At 36.3% G+C, this 23,495-nt stretch overlaps 2 protein-coding genes across 2 annotated transcripts; one reads left to right on the top strand and one right to left on the bottom strand.

Moving 5' to 3' along the window:
* Positions 1-741: 741 nt before the first annotated feature.
* On the bottom strand, positions 742-13,946 carry LOC131853813 (ubiquitin-like protein 7). The gene is made up of 8 exons (XM_059204862.1): positions 13,574-13,946; positions 12,823-13,037; positions 12,347-12,578; positions 11,726-11,856; positions 7,226-7,361; positions 2,252-2,374; positions 1,434-1,553; positions 742-977 (listed from the first exon to the last, which is right to left on the bottom strand). The coding sequence occupies exons 1-8, from the start codon at positions 13,722-13,724 to the stop codon at positions 922-924; spliced, it is 1,164 nt and encodes a 387-aa protein (XP_059060845.1). The 5' UTR covers positions 13,725-13,946; the 3' UTR covers positions 742-921.
* An 834-nt stretch (positions 13,947-14,780) lies between these two features.
* Positions 14,781-23,495, top strand: LOC131853615 (F-box/LRR-repeat protein 2-like). The gene is made up of 13 exons (XM_059204571.1): positions 14,781-15,048; positions 15,205-15,314; positions 15,400-15,545; positions 16,216-16,385; positions 17,059-17,129; positions 17,627-17,804; positions 18,227-18,411; positions 18,959-19,045; positions 19,280-19,787; positions 19,997-20,202; positions 20,941-21,066; positions 21,694-21,856; positions 22,516-23,495. Exons 1-13 carry the CDS (start codon positions 14,973-14,975, stop codon positions 22,602-22,604), a joined length of 2,115 nt encoding a protein of 704 aa, XP_059060554.1. The 5' UTR covers positions 14,781-14,972; the 3' UTR covers positions 22,605-23,495.

Here is a 23,495-nt window from a genome sequence, read left to right as displayed (position 1 = left end):
TTGAATAACCAGCTGTATCCGATCCCTTTGGCTTGATATACCCTTTCCGTTACAGCCTGTATATCTATCCCCTATTATTTTGAAGTTTTTTCTATTTAAGTTTTAGAAATATGTGGCCTATTGATTTATTACACTGAATTACAGCAAAGAGGTCGAGAGTTCAAATTTGGACGGTAATAAAAAAAACTGTATCAATTTATATTTCTGACTGACTCTGCAATGGTGGAAACACGGAAATCAGTTTCTGGCGGGATGTGCGATGGTGAAATAGCAGCGATTCCTCGGAACACTCTTTGTGATATATATAATACATATGTAAAATATTGCAGTAAAGTCAAAGGGTCAAGTCTGATTTACCATTAAAAATATAATTTTGGATTGTTTACCATACTGTCGGTGGCAACTGTTTGTCTTAGATGTATCTTTATTGTTGAAATCCACGATCGGAATTGCGAGATTATGAGAAGATATGAAGACGGCCTGCTACTGTAAAAATAGATATTTTTACTTCCCCTACTTCTTCTTATAAATAGAAAATATCATACTGTGTCCAACACATTCTCCTCCCATGGCGACTTTCAATTTTATATCTGTTGAGCAGGTACTAGAATTGTATACTATCTTCTAACGTTTCAAGATTTGATACCTATCTGTAGTCGAAATCACCAAAAGATAAACCAAAGGAAGTGCAATAAAATTAACAGATTAGAAATGAAACGTTAAAAGTTTGATGAAATAAAATATATAATTTATTTTATGTTTGTCATTAGCCATTAACAATGCCTATTACAGTGAACAATCCTTGGTAGTGAATTAGTAATAATATAGTCAAATTTGACATCACATATAAAATGGCTTTCCGTCGTGTACATGCATTAATTAGGATATTATAATTACACAGGTCATATATAATCAAATAAATTATTCGTCTTCGATAGCGCCACTAAACACCAAGTTTATTGCAGAATTTACATCACCTGTAAATAAATATATTAGTTTAGTACTGGGAAAATTACAATAATATGTAATTAATTTAAGCAATTTTTAAACTTAAGAAGTCTTAATATACGTGTGTGAACTAAGTCACTATGTTTATATGACGGTAATTTCCGGTATCATAGCATTCCACGATACAGGCATAGCCTAGTGTGGGGTCATAGTTACAATGTTACTTAAGTTATATTTTATGAAATAAATGTTATTCTTATATTCCTGATTAATGGAAAATCATAAATAGCTAGTTTTTTTCTATATATCATATATTGTAACAAGATAACTTATTGAAAATATATGGTAAGAAAGGGAGTAAATAACAAGATGACTCTGAACAGGGATGAATGGAAGAGAAAAACATATAAAGCCGACCCCAAATAAATTGGATAAGGATGAGGCAGATGATGATGTTGAAAATATATATTGAAAATAATATTTACCTGAACAAATGAGCAAAGCTCTAAGATTGAGAGCATCATTTAGGAGGCCCATTTCGTGCATACGATGCAGTTGAGTTGCATATTCTTCATCCCGTACTGCAGGGCTTTGTGATGATGAGGCTAAGGAAACAATCACATTTTAATTTGTCAGTATACAACTGTCGCGTACAGCAAGCAGCAACAAAACTATACTAATAATACCTATTCATTCTCCATATAACAAGACAGCTCTTATAAAATTTGTGATTTGAGGCAACAAACTCACCAAATTTGGTTCACTCACCAAAATTTCTATTCATATTATTTTTACCAATAAATTCAAGAAAGTAAGCAAAATCTATGATTTCACACCAGTAATCTGCTGAAGCCATCATCACGTACCAACAACAATTTATAGATTGCTACAGTATTACTTAGTAAACCATTTAGCTCTATTCAGTTATGTAAATTTACAATGATGAATTTGGATAATAATAGGCCAACCAGACGATTTGTCGATTGTACGCTCAGACTCTTAGAAAACCACTCTGCCACAGTGCTACTCTAAATTAAGTCAATATTATTAACAAAACATACAATAATAGGCGAACGCTGTGGTCTAGTAGTCCGTCTGTTTACTACTCTGACTTACACCCAGAAGGACGTAAGTATAAATCTAGTCGACAAAAATAACTGCATCAATTCATTATTTATTACCGTCTTAACCACTGTGAAATGTGGGTATGTCAAGTGTCGCGTTCACCTTGACGTCGACAATTAGCAATGCTTTTAACTACCCCATCTAGTATATTAGTTGTGGTATGTTTGTTCATAAATACCTGCAGTGCTCTGTTCCATCGGTGTACTAGTAGGTTCTCTAGCACTACTACCTCTGTTAGTTGCAATTGCATCCCAAATAGCGTCTCTGAACATTTCCGGTGTTATTACTGTACGATTTGTGCCTGCAAATACAGGAAATAAGAGGGTAATTTCACAAATGTCAGTGGGACAGTAGAACAAAGGTATTGTGGAGTTATAAATGAAATGGTTTTGGATTGTGTTGGATTGACACGTGGTTTCCGTTACATTTACATATTTTAGGCTTAAAATCACTTTGACATTTTGTGTTGTTTTACCTGTTTTGTGTTGTGTTTGTTACTGGTGTTGGCGTAAGTATTTATTTTTCCTATATGTGACCCATCTCCATCACAAAAATGATGGAGATGGGTGCAGACGAAGATCCCCCTGATGATGGGGGAACTACTGCTAATCTATCTCTGATCAGTTGAGTCTGGATACTTCCTTAGTCTCAAGAAAAAGACAAGCAACGAATGACCTAAATGCTGACGAAATTAAGAAAGTTAACTCACCATCAGATTCCATCCAATCCGTATACACAAAACCTGGCTTTGAAAATGATAACTCATTTAAATATAAAATCACAGATTCTGCACCTTATTCTGTACATATTACCAGAGTGGAACCAGACACAGCTGCTGGTTTCTCAATACGTCTACTTAAATTCGCACAGTTTATACATAAAAATAATATTGTGGGTATTAAAGAGGGAGGTATAAAAGCATTGGGGAGAAATAAAATCTCAGTAGAATTTAAAACATACTCTGATGCCAATAACTTTGTTGACAATCCAATCTTGTCAAATAACAAATATTCTGCAATGATACCTAAGTTCCAGATTTCTCGCATGGGTGTTATACGCAACATTCCCACAGACTGGTCTTTAGAAGAATTAGTATTTAATTTAATATCCCCTGACTATTTTGGACAGATAATTAGAGCCAGAAGGCTCAACACTAAATCACGCAAGCCTGACAATACCGTCTCTTGGATCCCATCAACAACTACCAAAAATATACTTTATATTGTTTTAATACTTCCCTCCCTGTCTTTCCTTACAATCTCCCAACTATTCGATGCCGTAATTGCTGCCGCTTTAGTCATATAGTGGAGATCTCAACCCAGGTGTTATCAATGTGGATCTCAACATTCTGGAGACAACTGTGACCAAAAAGATGAATCGCCATTCAGTACCCTTTGTGATAGTACAAATCATCAAGCCACAAACTCAATTTGTCCCGAACATGTCAGACAAAAGAATATTAAGATCATTATGGTAGAAGAAAATATTAGTCATATGGAAGCATCAGCCAGGTTCCCTAATCCCAAACGTTCTTATGCAGATATGGCATCAGCTCCAGCCTCTAACCTCTCACAGGCAACCATAACACAAACATATCAAAAGTCTCTCCACTCCTCTTCTTCTAAAACTCCCCAGAAAAATCGCAAGACGATATACAAGTCTCCAAGACCCAGACCTAACCCGGGCAAATCCTATGACCGTGAAGCTCACTATAATATCATACTTGCCCTTAGATACCACCAAGAACGTAATACTGATACCACCCCCCTTGCTACCCCAAATGACAATTTAATAGAACTACTTACTTGTTCCCTAATTAACATAATTTCTAAATTCTCCGATGCATTACCGTCCAATGTCGTTTTCTTGATTCAGCAACTCCTATCCACTTTTAACATCCTATCTTCTAATAACGGACCAGTTGTTCTACAGCGGTTCTACAGTGGAATACTAGGAGTATCAGACATAAAAAACAAGACCTTATCCATCTCCTCAACAACCATAAACCCACTGTCGCTGCTATCTCTGAAACTCATTTGGAAGTGACCATACTCCTATTATTATAACAATAATTAATTGTTCCAGATTCCAAATTGCAACTCCCAAAATTCCACAACCTCTTCTAAAGTATAGAATAACCAAAGCCAACTGGCAAAAATTCTCCTCTCGAAAAACTCACATCCCTCCAGATTGTAGCCATATTCAGCAATATAATGATTTCATTTCTGCATTACTCTCGGCTGCCGATGATTCAATCCCCGTCAAAAACAGTTCCCTTAAAAAAATACCTTCCCCTCCTTGGTGGGACTCTGAATGCACTGCCAGCGTTAAACAACGCAACGAGGCTGAGAACAAATATAAACTAAACCTAACTATGAATAATTCTGTTAACTTCCGTAGGACCAGTGCCCATACTAAAAGATTCTTAGCAAAGAAAAAAAAAAATGGGATGGTACACTTTTTGTGGATCATTATCACCAAGAACATCCCCTTCGCTGGTATGGAAAAAAGTCAACTCCTATCGTAAATCACGTAATTGCCCCAATGAGGACTCCAGTGTCTCAGCATCTTGGTTGGAGGACCTACTCAACAAATTAGCTCCATCATATGTTCCTTTTCAAGATTGTTTCCCATCCTTTCTTCCCTCTTCCACTTTCAATAATAGCTCTTCCCCAGGCATAGATGGCATACTCTATTCTTTCATCACAAAATCTTTAGTTTTCGCCCAAAAGAAACTGCTTGATATCATTAATGCTGTTTTCACTACAGGAATCATTCCTGAATCCTGGAAGACTCAAATTATAGTCCCTATTTGAAAGCTTGGGAAAAACCCGTCACATTCTGATTCCTATAGACCAATAGCGTTATCCTCCCCTCTCGCTAAAATCACGGAACATTTAATTAAAAATAGGCTTGAATGGATCATAGAGACTAAGGGGCTATTAGCAAACAATCAATTCGGTTTTAGACGGGGAATGGGAACTATTGACAATTTAAGCATTTTCACCACTGAGATCCGCCTTGCATTCTCAAAAAATGAACACCTTATTGGTACCTTCCTTGACATCTCATCTACATACGATAATGCCCAACTCCCAGTACTCAGGCAGAAAAGGCAACAGCTGAGTATCCCTGCGAGATTAATCCATATCATTTGTAACCTCTTTATGTGTTGATCAATTTCTCTACGCGTTAATGGTACTTTGCTTCCCCCGAGGCTAGTTTGAAAGGGCTTACCCCAAGGATCGGTCCTAAGTACAATTGTTTTTAATATATATACTTCCGACCTAGAGACATCTGTGACATGTTTTTGTAAAATATTACAGTATGCAGATGATATTGTACTGTTGTGTGTTGTGGGGAATCTGATACTGCAGTATCAGATTCCCCACATGACTACATCCCGTTTGAACAATGCATTGTGGTACCGAAACCAATGGTTAGAAGATCATGGTTTGTCTTTATCGATTCCAAAATGCTCTGCGGTTGTTTTTACCCGCAAGAGGCAAATCCCTACTATCCAACTTGCACTCAATAATGAAAATATCAGGATTGAGGACAAAGTAAAGATCCTGGGCATGATCCTAAATTCTAGGCTTACAGGTCTTCAACACATTGCCTACATATCCAACAAGTGTGAAAGCAGCATTAATATTATAAAAGCTCTCTCTGGAGTTCGATGGGGTTCTCACCCCTATAGCCAAAAACTTCTATATAATGCTTTAATTAGAAGCCACTTCGATTATGGTTGCTTTCTTTTAGAACCATGCAACAAAATTGCCATTGCCAAGTTTGATAGGCTCCATGCAAAATGTTTGCGCATAATTCTGGGTGCAATGAAGTCGTCTCCGACTAATGCTCTCCGATTATAATGTGTTGACCCCCCTCTCCACCGTCACCAATTTCTTTCTGACCGATTCTTCTTTAATGTAGCCCAATATAATACTCATCCTTTATTTCGTGCCCTTGATTCCCTTTCTGACCTGGTCTTTACATCTACTTACTGGTCACACAAGGATCTGCCCCCAATAGTCAACAGTTACCGAAAACTTAAAAACCTACCAACCCAAATTATTAAAGTCCATCGAAATCCAATTTTTGAATTCGACTACGACTCCTTAATATTCCAACCTAGAGTCCTGTTTAATCTTGGTATTCAGAAAAACTCACCGACACCCAATCAGGACCTAAATAAAATAATATCAGAAAACTTTAATGAATGGACCTTATTCTTTACGGACGCATCTAAAATAAGGGATGATTATGATGTTGGTTTTTCTGTCTGGATCCCTAAATATAAAATAGCTTTGAACTTTAAATCCCCACTTATGACATCTACTGGAGAAACATTAGCCATTTTAGAAGCCACCTCGTATATTCCCACAATATTAACAAGTCCTTGACATTATCAGATTCACTGAGTTGCTTGCAGGATATCACTAGACTACCATTCCACTCTAAAAACATATTTCTTGCCTCCATGCAAATTCGTGAAATTCTACACAAATACCAGCGTTCTGAACTAGAAGTGGTACTGGCATGGATACCGAGTCATTCTGGTATACTAGGCAATGAAGTTGTGGACTCATGGGCTCGGAAAGCGACATTGATTGGTTGCAACACCCACGATCGTTACTACTCTCGTGATTTGCGAAGTCATATGAAACCTCAAATGTTCAAGGTTTGGAATGACATCTGGCAAAAGTCACAGCTACTAAAAGCGAAATATTACGGAGAAATCCAATCGCTTATTCCCAATAAACCATGGTTCTTCAAACATCGTAAACTGGAAAAATGGGTCACGTCTGTAATATTTATGCAGATTTATTTGAAATTGACAACAAACAAATACTGACTGCTCATATATTTTTAATAATAAAATGTTTGGTTTTCTTTTCTAAAGTTCCGAAACGGAGTATACATATGGATGTAGAGCCAACTTTGGGTGTAAGTATTTTTGTTACTTAAGCATACTCATTTCAAGATTCAAGTTACAAGAAACAATGACATCAAATTCGTTGCATGGCTGCTCCAATCGGTAGAATTTATGTTTATACATAAATTCTACCGATGGCCATTCGTAATACCACCACATGGGGAAAATACTGGCCATAGACAATTAATTAAAGGAAAATAAATAGAGATTTTTTACCTGATGCGGTTGGCGTGTTTGTCTCTGGTACAGATGATGTACTGCGAGTTGGTTGTTCAGCAGCTTGAAGCAGCCGCACCAGGCTCTCATGCCCATTACCTCGAGGAGTTGACGAGGACACCGCCTCTGTTGCTGCCTACAAAAAGTAAAACACAAGATAATTTTTAGATTTTAGAATCTATTGGACACAAATAAAAAATTTGTCCAACAGGCCTTCCACCCGAGCCTATTTGTCTCAAGAACCAGATCACATTCAACGGGAAATGATCCTCGTACACAAGAACACTCCCAGACAACTCAAGAGAATGTTGATCCAAAATACCAAAAAACTTGTCCCCCCACATGGCAAAGAGCTCCAGTACAACGAAATCCAAAAAGAAAAAAACTGTCAAGTAGTCCACCACATGAGGAAAGACCATTAAGTCCCTCACAAAATGTAATCACCTCCAATCGGTATGACGGGTTGCCTGTAGACCTGACTGAGGATTCTGAGGAAAGCCATAACATTCAAAGAAAAGTTAATAAACCACCACCAATAATTCTCTATGGTATTGAGGACATTTCAAAGCTAACGGAACTGTTGAATAAGGACATTCCCGGAGGTAACTACTCATACAAAATAATCAACAAGGATCAGCTGAGACTAATGACATAATGTACTGAAACCTACAAAAGCTTGATTGATACTGTTGGACTTATTGGTCACACTTTTACACAAAAACAAAATAAATGCTACAGAATTGTGATCAAAAATCTACATCATACCACTCCGAAAACAGCTATTATAGAAGAAATAGAAAAAACTGGAAATAAAGTCAGAGGTGAAGTAATATGTGCAATATCCAGAAGAAATAAGAAGCCGCTAAATATGTTCTTTGTGAACATTGAACCTAGTCCAAAGAACTCAGATATAAAAAGAATAGAGTTTATATACAATACTAGAGTTAAAATTGAAGATCCTCGGAAATCAAGTGAAATCCCACAATGTACCAGGTGCCAGCAGTATGGACACACAAAAAACAACTGTATGCTCCATATAGGTGTGTCAAATGCGAAGGACACAAGACTGTAGAATGTCCAAAAAAGGACAGAAATACACCTGCAACATGTACCCTTTGCTAACCACCCAGCCAATTATAAGGGTTGCCAGGTATACAAAGAAATCAGGGCAAGAAAAATGACACAGCCATTAAGTACAAAAACACCACTTATTAAAAAACAGCCAACTAAACCACTTATTCCAATGTACCCGCCAACAATGAATGAATTTCCTCCACTACACAAAACAGACTGTCATCTTGCTCAAAACTCAGTACATAATGATGATATAAATATACCAAAAGTCTTCAAAGCCGCGACCAGAAATTCTGGAAACTGGGGTAGGACATCAGAGACTATAGAATCTCAGCCAACAAATTTGTTACAACAAATTTTAATAAAACAATCAGAAAAAATAGATATATTAATTCAACAGATGGGAACCCTAATGGGACTTCTCACAACATTAATTGCCAAATATAATAAGTAAAAAATCTCAGAATTGCTACATGGAATGTTAATGGCCTGCCTCCTATAAGCAGGAAGTGGAATTATTTATCAATCACAACAAAATTGACATTCTTTTAGTATCTGAAACCCACATGACTGATGGTAGAATTATTACAATAAAGGGGTATAACATATACTACACAAACCACCCTGATGGCACATCCCACGCTGGGAGTGCCGTCATTATAAAGGAAAACATAAAACATCATGTTCTTCCTTATTTCAAAGAAGCTTACTTACAGGCTACGATTGTATCTGTAGATGATTGGCAAGGACCACTCCAAATTATCGCTGTATACTGTCCCCCAAGACATCGACTAGACGAACAATTATTCAATGACTTCTTCTGCAGACTAGGTTGCAGATATATTGCCGGAGGAGATTGGAACGCTAAAAATACCTACTGGGGTTCTAGGCTTACCACCACTAGAGGTCGAGAATTGTTTAAATCATTGGAAAGAAAACAGCTGAACGTACTTACCACTGGAGAACCAACACATTGGCCTACTGACCGTAATAAAATACCAGACCTTATAGACTTCTTCATAACCAAAGGGATATCTGGATTATACACAAAAGTTGAATCATGTCTGGATGGGTCTTCTGACCATTCGCCAGTAATATGTACATTAAGCACCACACTTATCTCGAAAGAGTCACGTGAGGCTTTGTATAATGGAAAGACAGATTGGCCAGCATTTAAAGATTACATCGAAGAGAATACAAAATTGCACGTACCTCTCAAAACCGAAGAAGATATTGATAATGCTACATGGTACACCACAAATTTGATACAAACAGCCGCATGGAAGTCAACACCTAGTATTGAGATAGAACCACAAAACAAGAATTATACTACCGAAATTAGAATCAAGATAGCTGAAAAGAGGAAACTAAGGCGCCAATGGCAGACGAGCAGAGATCGTGGTCTTAAAAGGACATTAAATAAAGCCCAAAAAGAACTAAAAGAGGTCTTAAAGGAATGTGAGACTAAAACCCTTCAAGACAAATTAAAGACGTTATCTCCACATAAGGCAGAAGAATACTCGCTTTGGAAAGTAACAAAATCTCTTAGAAGACCACAGGAACACAATGCACCATTAAAGCGAACAAATGGCGGTTGGTTGAGAAAACCAGCTGATAAAGCTGAGACCTTTGCTCACTTCCTAAAAGACGCTTTTACGCCTAATAAGTCAGACGACAGCGACTCAGAGACAGAAATAGACAATGTTATAAACAGCGATCAACAACTGTCATTGCCATTACGACCAGTTACACCTGCAGAAGTCAGGAGAACCATTAATGGTCTAAAGAATAAAAAGGCACCTGGTTTTGACTTAATAACAGCTGAAGTCCTGAAGCAGATACCAAAGAAAGGTATTCTTCTCTTGACCAATCTTTATAACGCAATATTGAGAAAACAATATTTTCCCTCCCTGTGGAAGGTCTCCATCATAAACATGATTCTTAAAACAGGAAAACCTGCCACAGAAATAACCTCATATAGACCAATAAGCCTCCTGTCAATATTGTCAAAACTGCTTGAGAAACTTATTCTGAAACGTTTGCTAACGCATCTAAAAGATCAAAATGTTATACCACATCACCAATTCGGTTTCCGCCAACAACATGGCACGACAGAACAAATACACAGAGTGGCTCACACCATCAGGCAAACAATGGAAAAGAAAGAATATTGCTCAGCTGCCTTTCTTGATGTGCAGCAAGCTTTCGACCGAGTTTGGCACAAAGGCCTGTTATATAAGCTTAAACTGTACTTACCCAACTCTGCTTTTATGCTTATAAAATCCTACCTAGAACACAGACTATTTCAAGTTCGATACGAAGACTGTTTGTCCTCCTTATATCCAATAGATGCTGGTGTTCCTCAGGGTTCCGTGTTGGGTCCTTTATTATATACCATATTTACTGCAGATCTACCTACCTCAGAAAATGTGGTGATTGCAACATATGCAGATGATACAGCTATACTTGCCTGCCACAGAGAACCTGAAGTGGCTACAGCAAGACTACAAGAACACCTGAACCATATAGGGTTATGGCTTAAAAAATGGCGCATAAGAGCCAGTGCTGAAAAATCAAATCACATTACCTTTACCCTGAAAAGAGGAGACTGCCCACCAGTGACGCTCGACGGCTGTATTCTGCCTCATAACAATACCGTTATTAATATTATAATAATTCAGCGTTACCAAAGTAAGGTGTTAAAGATCATAACCAATGCACCTTGGTATGTAAAAAACCGGGAGGTGCATGACTACACAGAGATCCCAACGGTGCACGAAGAGATAAAACGCTCATGTAAGGCTTACCGGCAAAGACTTCAACACCATACCAACCCTCTAGCAACAACTCTCCTGGACTCTAGGAATTACGTATGCAGGCTGAAAAGGTCACGTCTGGCTTCGATTTAAAACAGCTGATGTATATAAAAAGAGGACCACATTATTGGATGTGGTAACTCAAAGCGACAGATAACGAAAGCTATAAAATCTGATAAAAGCTAATTGGCTGATCGCAGATAGATAAAAGAAAAAAAAAAAAAAAAAAAGAATCTATTGGACACTTCAAACACCATGAAATTATGGTCATAATATTTTATTACATTAATTATTAACATTTCTGTTATTCATATGGAATATTATTGATTTGGTTAGAGTTACCTTTTAAGGAAAGCTAATATAACATATAAATAGACCTTGCTAACCTACTTAACTTTTCTAATGCCATTTTCATGGATCAGTTTGTACACAAACTAACTGATTATGGATACTAGATCAGTCTTCCATTCTTGCATCCTTTTGCATTGCATCTCTCTATAGTAATTATTTCATACAACATTTTAAATGTGTTAAAGTTAATCAATAGAAGTGAAAGATTGAAAGATTAAAAACAAAATATTAAAAGTGTCAACAATAGTAATTAAATAACCTGTAATGCGGCTGCTAATTGTTCTTGTGTTATAGGATTCCTCTCACTGTCCTCATTATCTTCCTCTTCTGCATCTTCATCTTCGGATAGTGCTTCCAGAGAATAGACAAATCCAGAAGTGGGTGGTGCAACTGATTAATTTAAATTATTATTATTATTGATTATTAAATAGAGTTAATTACACTCAAATGTCTTATCTCTTAAAAACTGCACAAATGATATAATAAACATTGTTTCATGTACTATATAATTAAATTCTACAGCAAGGTTGCGAGTATACATTAGTGATTGCGCATCTAAATAAAACTTTTTTTTTTGGGGCTTGGTAAGGGCCACATGGAAATAAATACGGTTAGCAGAATTATTTTTACAGCATATATGATTAAAGAGATTGAATAGAATAAATAAAATTAGAGATAGAATCGAGAGTAAGCTTTATTCTCGATTTATATATCTTAAGATATAACAAATTTTTCTCAACTAATTTAATGTATTTATGTCTGCTTGTTATATTTAACAAGTGCTGATGTCACAAAATCAACTGTAAGCCCCATAAATAATTTAGCCTACTACTATTACTACTGCTAATTTATTTTGTGTAATATTATCATAATTATATACCATTCTCGTGTAGTGATGGTGAGCCAGTCCAAATACGAACAAGACGTATCAAATGATATAAAGCAGCTGGAAGTTCAGGGTGCGCATTTACACCTCTACGCATGGTTTGTTCATTTGCACCCAACGCTGCTAATAATTCAACTTCATGTAAAATTGACAGCAACACAGAATCCTCTGCTAAAGATGGTGCATGCGCCATAATTTCCCTCATAGAAGCCTCATCATTTACCAACTGAAAATTATAACAGTATTTGTAAGATATTTATTTAAATATTTTAATTGTATTTGTTATTGGTATTACACATATATATCAGAGTAACTGTAATTTAACTTTTGTGTAATCAATGAACTACTGAACTGATACTTGAAGAGGGGACAGCTCAATTGACAAGGGTGACTATTCTTCTTAAAAAGTACCTATATTAAGTTTATTTGAAAAAAGATTATTTCTATTTCTATAACATTTTAATATTTACCTGCATAGCTAAAGTCCAACCTGGTGCATTGGGGGTGCATCCCAAAGTTCTCAAAGATGTATTCAGTTGTTGTAGTTCAATATCTGAATATGTTGGAGGGGAAGGTAAGACTACAGGAGCCTTCTTTTTTAGAACATGAATCATTTCCCCATTTTTTACACCACTATCTTGAAGAGTAGCATCATCTTTAAGTATTTTTCCATGATGTATTAATTCTAAAAGATTCAGAACAAATTAAAATATCTGAGAATCTTAAAATATAAGTTAATTTAGACTATTTTTTATGTACTAGCATAATATGAATACAAAGATTGTACATAAATTTTATAGAATGCAAAAACATTAATAACAATAACAACTCAGGATAATTCATAGTGGCTTTCAGTCCCAGGCTGAAGAGTTGGTAATAAGGTACTGAACACCTCATTTATTACCTCTGCTTTTGTATATATATGTATATAATGTAGAGAACATGCAGATCAATATAATTATATTTTTGAATACAAATGTCTTTCTAATGCAAAATTTTTACACCACAGAAGTAGTAATAAATAATAACAAAAACCCAAGACAATTCTGAGAACAACATTTAATCCTAAGCTAAGTAGAGCTTGTGTTATGAATATTAGACAACAGATATAATTACGTACATAATTATTTTTGTACATCCTACTATGTATGGATTTACAAAAGTATATGATATACGTAGAAAACGTAGAACAAAAAATAAGAAGAGGGTAAGAGTTCTTACCAAGCGATGTAGACGGTATATTAACTTTCTTTTCTGCTTCGGTTTTTAAATGAACCACAGTATTGTCAAGGCCAAAATTCTCAACCTTATAGCGTTCTAATGGCCCAGGTTTCACTTTTATTCCCAAAAATAGACAAGTTTCTGTTTCCATGGTCTAATAATTTATATTAAAAAATTCTTGGAATTTTTTTATACGTTTTTGTTTACAGTAATAGACGATTAATTATAAAATATTTTTATAGTATTTACAAACAACAGAATTATAACAACTTTGATTTTACTTTGCAATTAATATATATAGTGCACCATTAAGGTTCATAATTAGAAATTATACAATTAAAGTAAACTAACTCGTAGTAATTGCGCAAAATGACAAGGATGTTTTGAAGATATATTTTTTAATATCGTATGGCATTTGTAATAGTAATTTTGCCAGTGTCAGTTCTACATATCATTTATTATCTATGATTATATGGTCGTATAGTCTAAGGATTTGAATGTACAACGTATTAAATATTAATATATAGTAAAAAAATTACTCGTGAGGCAGAAACTAAATAGAGGGTAGTGCAGGATGTGATCTTTGCTGTGATGTATCTTGGTCCGGGTGAGATGGTTCTATACTCGTTGTATGGGAAATATTTGGCGCTTAAGGAGTGTATGTTCCGATATAGAGGGTTTTCTATAAGATCTAGATAGAGATATCTTCTGTCCGGGAGACTACTTATCGTTTGCCATGGTGGGAGGCTTGTCCCGCTCTCTTCAGGAATTATTAGGTAACTAAGAACATTTTTTGTATTATTACATTAAGAATTCAAGATATATAAAATAAACTAAAAAAAATTAAATACATCAAGAACATGCAAACATGGCTGTATGAGGACAAATCCCTTTGCCTAGCCGTTAAAGACCAAACAGAAGAAAAAAAATAGTGTAACGCACTAAAATAGAAATGTAAATATCGATGTTGCGATCAGTGCTAAAATGATCCAAAAATAACCATGTGCGATTGACATCTTAAATAACATATTGTAAGTAGTACTACAGATAAGAGAATATTAGTTTAAGAATATATAGTATGTAATATATAGTAGCACCACAGATAACATAATATGGTAACACTATCTTATAAACAATGCATTACCGTCAATGCTTTTATATTTGTTAATGAAACATTGTGTTTATTTAACATTATCGTATCGATATCGACAAGCTGTGTGTACATCCCCACTTTATACTTTATCTGTTATGTTCTGTTGTTTGGGTTTAGCTATTTCTTATTTTACTATTTATTCGAAATTTACTGTATTGGCTTGTTATTCAAATCGTTACCCTGAATGTTCAGTGCAAATATATTTATAGAGTGATATATATTTTGTGCCATAGGGTCTTCGTCACCATGTCAATTTTCGAAGATGACGGTGATCCGATTTTTAACGATCCTGCTATATTCCGTGTCATTCAACGCGAAATCTGTATGTAACAAATATTCGATATTCTTCATTTTAAAGTTTAGAAGAGTTTTTAGAAGATAATACAAAGATATCATCATGTTATAAATGAAAGTTTACTACATTTTGTAACATTGTGCTGCTACCCTACAATTTTTGTATTGCATTGTATTTTTTCAGATGAAATTGGTAATATTCAGGTTTTGCCGTACGGCTTTAGAAATATTCCTACACACACAGAAGATGGTATACCAATTAGAAAATTATATGTCACTAATCTTCCACTAAAGGTACTGCTTGAAATATGTTTAATATTTTGTAATGATCTTGGCTTTCCCATTGATCATTTAGCTGAAACATTTATTTTTGTTATAGACAACTCGTACAGACTTATTTGGAGTATTTGCACCATATGGCTTCATCAAGAGTTGTTGGTTGAAAATAATGAGTATGGGGCCAAATCGGGATCCCATACCCACATATGGATTTGTTACTTTCAGTAATCCTGAAGATGCACATAGGTAAGAAAAATTATTTATAAGGTTATTAAAATATGTACCCCTGTTATCTTTATTTATCTGGTTTCAGACTTATGGCTATAATCAGACTTATAAATATCAAATTTAATTTGTTTTGTGATATTAGTATATTTTTTTTAGTTTTATTTATCCTTATAGGAAAGGCAAAGAGTCTAAGCCCATACAGCCATTATCTTCAGCATAATTTTTGTATTTTAGTTCTTTTTACATTATTTAGATATCTTCTACTGGAGAGATAATATATTCATAAATTGCTTTATAAGTTTTGATGTAAATTCCTTTTATTGTGCATAAGGAGTATATTTTGGCCAGACATTCCCTCTTCAGGTAGAATTAATCGTGACTTGTTTCTAGAAACTTTAGGGCTAATTTGTTGGCATGGTATTCAAGCCTGTGCTTAAATGACTATTTATACACAGTACACAAGTACCTTGACATCCCAGTTGGGATACTTCATCATTCCTTGTAAACCATGGTACATTTGTTAATATTTAGACCATTATTCTGGAATCTCTGTAGGATTTCGTTATTTGATTATATTATATTAGCTGAGCCCCATAGTAGTTTTTTAGTTTTATATATGTTTACGCTGTATTATGGTGCTGATTAAATGATCAATTATTGTTATTATAATTATGGAAAATATTTATAGAGCGTTAAAAGCACCTAGCCATGAGAAGATGCTTCGTGGCCAAAATCTAAGAACTTATCCAGCTGACAGTTGGCACCAGCCCACAGAGGATTCTGATGGTAAAGTACAGTGGAGGTCACATTCTGATGCTCGGTTCAATGAAGCTAGCAATACAAGCAATGATCAGGAAGGTAATTTAATATTTTTTGTTGTGTTATTACTACTTACATCATATGTATAATTATATATATGTACTACATATATATAACTACTTAAATATGTAGGGTAATTACATTAGTGTTGTGATATTAATATATTATAGAACAGAAAGTGAATACAACAGAGAGTTTCATCACGAAAATTGTAATTTTGTTTTATGTAGTATTTGTTCACACTTCCGATGGAAAAAGTGATTTATTAACCAGAATGTTATCCAGAGAAGCCTGGATTGGTGATGGAAATTGTCTGATGGGTTATGAAAATTACTCTACTGTCTAGTACATTCATTGTAAACATTTTTCTGTAAGGAACTTTAACATTTTCTGTGTGTTACATTCTGTGTGAAAAGATTATACTAGTTTTGAGATTGGAAGTTATTTTTTACCTGACGGGAATATGGTATTTAAATTTTTATTTTTTATAGTAGATGAAAGAAAAGTTGTTGTAATATCCATCAACTCTACCTTTTATACATTTTTTATATTGTATGCTAAACAAAGTTTTAGGGTATAAACCACATGGATATAATCTAAATTATAATGAAAACCGTATCAAAATCCAATGCGTTATGTAGGAGCGATAATAAGATGAACTGAGACAAAAACATTTGATTTATATTATTTAGTCATAACTATATTGTTCTAGAGTGTCCAGAGTCTTCAACACATAATACAGACAGTGGCATTGCAACCTGTTCAGAAAAAAATGCTACAACTGTGAGTTTTTTTAAGTCTTGATTCTTAGACATGGTAATTCGGATATCATCATGGGTCATGACCTTAAAGGTCATCACCTATGTTAATGTAGTATTTATTTATATTAAAGTTGATTACTTAATTTTAAAGTAGTTAATGAATATTAATACCCATATATAATTGTATAACATTAAAGTAATTTTCAACCAAAATTCTTAATACAAATTATTTTTAATGCTGGCAATATTATAATCTTTCAAATAAGACCATATTTGGGGGAGACATGAAAACAAGGAAAAATTAGTTAGTGAACTTGTAAATACTAAATTTAAAAATGGCTATCGTTCAGAGGGGTGAAGGGTGAGACCCTCCTTTGTATATTTCTATTTCGTTGGTGAAATATAACGTACGATACGTGAGTCATTTATCGGAAACTCGAACTAAAACACTGTATAATTCGCCTCATTGTGATTTTATAGTTCTTGGTTTAATTATATTTTTATCCTATACATTTTTAGAGTGAAGAGCAATCAAATGAAAGAGAGGGGTCAGATGATGAAGATGACTCCAGCATACTGAACATATTGAACATAGACTGTTTACATCAAATAATGTCATATGTACCAATAAGAGATCTCATTTTGTCTGAGAGAGTTAGTAAGAAATGGCAATGTATGGTGCAGGAATATTTAGAAGGTAAGTATTTGTTCTTCATCAATCTATATCATCATAAGTTTCTTAATTCAACACGTGTTTCTATAATTAATCTATAATGTGTGTACTGGATGTTTATAGTGTACTCTGTTTTATAGAAGAGTCTGTATTTGTAAAAAGGCGGGAACTGCCAAATTAAATATGTAGCTTGATTTGCTTTTTACTTAAATTATTATTTAAATACAGTACACATATATTCCCGAAAAAAAAAGATTTATAATCAATGTTTTCCAGTGTTAAATAAAAAAATACATTTTCATATTATTTATTCATTTTTCCACTAGCTATTATTAACCGCGACTTGTATATAACAAGCGAACGAAGTACAAACTTTTTCTTAATTAAAATGAACAAAATTTCTAAACATAAGAACTGTCTATATGATGTGGGTGTGCACTGTACAGGTATACGCTTATACAAGACGTCATGGTGGCCGAAACACCCGGTAAAGCTGACGACGGCAGTGCTGCGGCGGCTGCTCGCGCGGCTCACGTTGACTCGGCTGTATATAGACCACCCCTGGTCTGCGCTCAATGACCGAACGGCGCACGCCATCGGCAAGTTCTGTCCAGACCTCGAAGAGCTCAAAGTAAGCCGAGCAGTTCATGTACTCGTATATTGCGTAACCAGTTTTATACTCAACATATCAATCTAGTTTCGTCTTATAAATATAACCAGTTATAACCATTATAATATAACGTAACTAGTAGTGAAATTAATGAATGAATGCTTAATGAAATAGACATTATTATATTGTTTTAAATATTTAAATCATAATTTCATTAGCACTCAAGTATTGCTCAACATTAGTTTCATCTTAAAGTTATCTTAATGTATAAGAATTTCATTTCATCATGTTTGTTCGCGATCTAAACTACTATATCGTTTATCATGATTTTTTTATGTGTATATGTACTCCCTAGATCCGAGAATAGGTTGTTATACCCGTAAGTTATAAGTATTCAGCGCACTCCAAAAAATTTTTGGTTTTTTTTTATGAATTTAGGAATTAAAAAATACATACTAGCCTAAAGTTTCCCCTGGCTACTTGATGGTAGCCAGGGGAAAATTTAGGCTCCATTTTTTTAATAGCGATATTACTTACACTAATACTCATATTATTATTCACTTTTCAGATTGTAGGAATGCATACAAAAAATTGGAATCCACTGATTTACGGATGCAAAAATTTGAAATCAATTTCGTTCATATCATGTAATAAGGTATGTTTAATCAATTACATGGTTTGATTTATTTTTAGCGCTCTGAATTGTAAATGTATATTTTACTGTATTTTGTCCATATGCTTGACTCATTCGTCTGTCACACCACTATTTTATTTTATATAGGTTTATTTTTATATTATTTGTAACAATACAACAAGTCAAAATAATGTATAACTTTTTAAGTTAAAATTGGATATTACAATTAATTGATTAATTGATATTGCTTGCCAGCTTTCAGATTCCAGTTTGGTACATCTGGTGAAGGGGAATTCGAACATCGGAAGTTTGACTGTTGCCAACAACACACATGTGACCGGCCTCTTCCTCACCGGCGTGAACCCTTTAAACCTGACTTCTCTGTCGTTCTACAACTGTTACAGTCTACAAGGCACGCTGCTCACTGCTGCCATCGATTCCTTGCCAAATCTCACTGCACTAAAGATGGACGCATGTCCAGCAACCCTATGGAGTAAGGTGCCATGCATGCTCCTCAAGTTGCCGAAGCTAGAGAAATTGTCGTTGTGTGAATATGCCTCAGTAGACATGGGCTGGAACAATCAGCAAAGTAACCGTGACTTCTGTGACGCGATCGCGAAACTAGAACGAATAACAAGTTTAAACTTCAGCAGAAATATTTACATTACTAACGCGGTGTTGAAGCGAATCGCCCAGTCGTGCTCCGAACTAAAGTCGCTGGACGTCTCATGTTGTAATTCGAGGAAGGGTTCTCATCATACAGGTCAGTTATATGCGTTATTATTTATATCATAATTTCTACTTATTCCTATTTGCATGTCATCCACCATCTGCTACAATTGTATCCGTCTTCGTCGTCATTTTTTTATTTGTATATTGTTAATCGTATTCCATTTTTAAATTGTACAACGTCCACAAATACAAAGGTCGAAACCGCGGCCATAAGTGACCGGAGTACGTGGTGCGTTGCAGGGGTGGGCGACGAGGGCGTGGCCGCGGTGTGCGCGGGCTGTCCGGCGCTGGAGCGGCTCGACGTCTCCTACCTCACGCGGCTCACGGACCACGGGCTCGCCGCCGCCGCGCGCCTGCCGCGCCTCCGCGCCCTGCTCGCCTGCGGCCTGCCCGCGGTCTCCGCCGCGCCCCTCGCGCTCGCGCTCGCTGCCTGCCCGCGGCTCGAGGTACAGTGACCCCCGCCCCCGCCCCCCGCCCGCCGCGCCTCCGCGCCCTGCTCGCCTGCGGCCTGCCCGCGGTCTCCGCCGCGCCCCTCGCGCTCGCGCTCGCTGCCTGCCCGCGGCTCGAGGTACAGTGACCCCCGCCCCCGCCCCCCGCCCGCCGCGCCTCCGCGCCCTGCTCGCGGTCTCCGCCGCGCCCCTCGCGCTCGCGCTCGCTGCCGCGGCTCTCCCCCCGCCCCCGCCGCCCGCCGCGCCTCCGCCCCTCGCGCTCGCGCTCGCCGCGCCCCTGCGCTCGCGCTCGCCCGCGGCTCGAGGTACAGTGACCCCCGCCCGCCGCGCCTCCGCGCCGCGCCTCCCGCGCCCGCCGCTCGCGCTCGCGCTCGCCTGCCCGCGGCTCTCCCCCGCCGCCCCCCGCCCGCCGCGCTCGCGCTCGCTGCGGCCTGCCCGCGGCTCCGCCGCGCCCCTCGCGCTCGCGCTCGCTGCCTGCCCGCGGCTCGAGGTACAGTGACCCCCGCCCCCGCCCCCGCCCGCCGCGCCGCGCCTCCGCCTGCGCCCTGCTCGCCTGCCCGCGGCTCGAGGTACAGTGACCCCCGCCCCCGCCCCCGCCCACCGCGCCTCCGCCGCGCCCGGCCTCGCGCTCGCGCTCGCGCTCGCGCTCGCTGCCCGCGGCTGGAGGTACAGTGACAACACAATTCGTCATTATTGATTTATCGCCGTACTATATTATTTTTATTTCTATTTCAGGAAGTTGATGTTTGCGGTTGTGACAATGTATCAGAAAATATAATCGAAGCTGCCTTGAAAGCGGTGGAAAATAACCCGCGGCGTTTGGTATTAAGAGTGGCTAGTACCGCTATACTGGAACTGCCAGTAAGTATTATAAAACAATTCATTAATAAAAAAAAGCCTAAAATCCTTTATTCAAAAAAACTTAATAAGAGCAATTTTGAATAGTCATAGTTATTTTATATTAATCTACCGTTCATTCATAACCGAGTTGCTCTTTTATATAATCGTTGTAATTTTACATTTTTTAATTGAAATGTACAAAATGAATACTAACTACCAACTAGCGCTAATTTATTAGAATTAATTTCATGCCCTAAATGTAGTTTTTATAATTACGAGTTCTATCTTGAAATTAAACGCAAATATTCGCAATATAGCATTGCTCACTTATTATCTTACGTACTTACGACTCCAAGACATTCCTGTATACTCCGTTTTCATATGGAGCTATCCATAAATTATGACATAAGTTAATGTTGGGGTCGACAAAGTGTGACATTGTGTGTCCCTTGTCACACAATGTCACACTGTGTGTCTTTATGTGATATTTCAAAATCTAATATATATCATCATTCATACACGATATTTGAACTATTAATGAAGATAGTTAACATTTAAAATATGTGACGTCACATCGAGAAAATATTACGAAATTGAAGATTCCTAAGAATTGTCCCATACATTACCATTATTTATTTGTTTATTCAGGATACACCAGAACACAAATTGCTAATTGTCAACATAACAGATGATCATTGCAACCCTCACTTTAGGCCAGATTTCGTGGACCGCATATTAGACGACAGTTCCGATGATTCCCTTATAGATGAACTTTTTGACCACGACGCCTTCGACGATATTATTGACCAAGGTATGACATCATTAAATTGCTTTTTCGTGTCACAACTTCGTTATATATGATAGTGTCGGGGACGCTCTAGTGCAGTGTTTCCCAACGAGGGGTCCACGACCCACAGGAAGGCAATTCGAAAATGGACTCTTTAATAAATTCCCAAAAATTATTATTTAAGTTTCTTAAGTGAACATTTTTTTTAAAGCCTCAGGTATGACATGACACTAAAAAGGTAGGGAAACACTGCTCTAGAAATATCTTAGACTTTTCATCTATTTTCTGAGAATTAAGATGGTACATGATGGTACGTAGACTACTTTATAAAGTTGTATGCGCACCGTGATCTCATACTTTTTGTACGCTTTGTTCTAGTCTGATGGGTAGATTAATATGGTAGTAAAATTACAGGGAACGAAGGCATGACCTTAGTTCTTAGGAATGGCAATGCATTAGAGAGTATAGTATCATAGGTATTACATGATCTGATCTCAGTGCTGCCGTTATTTATGTATATAGGCGACGGTATTAGAGAAATAAGCTAGTCAGTGAAATGATCGTAAACAACCCTTACTAAGTAACAATTACTTTTTCTTTTTCTGTATATTGAGATTACAAACCTCAATAGATGCTTCATTGTTCAGATATTCTAGTTCATAATAACATTGTGTAATTTTCAGCTGATGATATTTTCCTCCAAGAAGACGACTATGATGACGATGATGATATGGATATGGAGGGGTTTTATTACGGGTTTCATTATTGTTAGCCAGCATATAAAAGCTATGGATGCTTCTCAAGTCCGTAGGCAATAATATCCGCAACGTTTGGTGATCCTCATAATGGCGGCCTTAGCAGAGCCACATACAACTCAATATCGCCCTACAATATATGTATATTTGTATTCTTTTAGTTATAACCTATTGTTATTTTCAGTTTTTACATTTTTAATAATGGAGGAGTAACCAGATTTCCTTAAAATTAATCATATTTGTCGATAATTTGATTTCTCCTTGATTATAAATAGTATATAAAAATTTAAACATTAGTTTAAATTCTCCGCTACTTTATACAATTGTTATTCGATTAACGAACACAAAATAAATAAAATAACTAACAGCTGTGATGTATACATAATTCGTTTTCCAGTAGTATTTTTATAGTCACTATTGCTATCCTACTTCTGTATGTATAAAATGTTTTATGTGTATTATTTATATATGAATGAATGCAAAAAAAATGTGATAGATTAATTAACAATACAAATTTGTTGTTCATGTATGGTTTGCTTTTGTATGTAACTTTATTAAATTGAATAGAAGTAGGTCCTAGGACTATCTTGACACAAAGGTATAGTTCAATAGTAAATTATTTGTTAATGTTGCCACTATATTTATAACTTATTTGCCGGTGCCTGTCTAATAATACCTATGTCGATATAGAGGTAAACATAGTTATTTTTAAAACGTGATATTCTATTATTATTATTAGTGATCAAAGTAATAATAGAATATTACGTAGTTGAAATACAATAGTGTACAATTTTTTATATTTACAATTAGATTTCAATTGGTGATATACAAACTGCGATAACACTGTAATAATATTTAAAACTGTTTAATATTAAAATAGTCCATAAAATTTACATTTTGAAACTAGT

Source organism: Achroia grisella, unplaced genomic scaffold (assembly GCF_030625045.1).
Source record: "Achroia grisella isolate CSIRO2021 unplaced genomic scaffold, CSIRO_AGI_Agris_v1 utg1186, whole genome shotgun sequence".
In the NCBI taxonomy this organism is placed as follows: domain Eukaryota; kingdom Metazoa; phylum Arthropoda; class Insecta; order Lepidoptera; family Pyralidae; genus Achroia; species Achroia grisella.
Note: the sequence above shows the minus strand (reverse complement) of the source record. Positions and strands in the feature narration are given on the sequence as shown.

Coding starts and splice junctions, on each gene's coding strand:
- LOC131853615 (XM_059204571.1), top strand. CDS start 14,973: ATGTCAATTTTCGAAGATGACGGTGATCCGATTTTTAACGATCCTGCT. Junction 15,049..15,204: donor TGTCATTCAACGCGAAATCT/GTATGTAACAAA, acceptor GTATTTTTTCAG/ATGAAATTGGTAATATTCAG. Junction 15,315..15,399: donor TCACTAATCTTCCACTAAAG/GTACTGCTTGAA, acceptor TTTTTGTTATAG/ACAACTCGTACAGACTTATT.
- LOC131853813 (XM_059204862.1), bottom strand. CDS start 13,724: ATGGAAACAGAAACTTGTCTATTTTTGGGAATAAAAGTGAAACCTGGG. Junction 2,375..7,225: donor AAACACGCCAACCGCATCAG/GTAAAAAATCTC, acceptor CTGTATTTGCAG/GCACAAATCGTACAGTAATA. Junction 978..1,433: donor AGCTTTGCTCATTTGTTCAG/GTAAATATTATT, acceptor ATTTATTTACAG/GTGATGTAAATTCTGCAATA.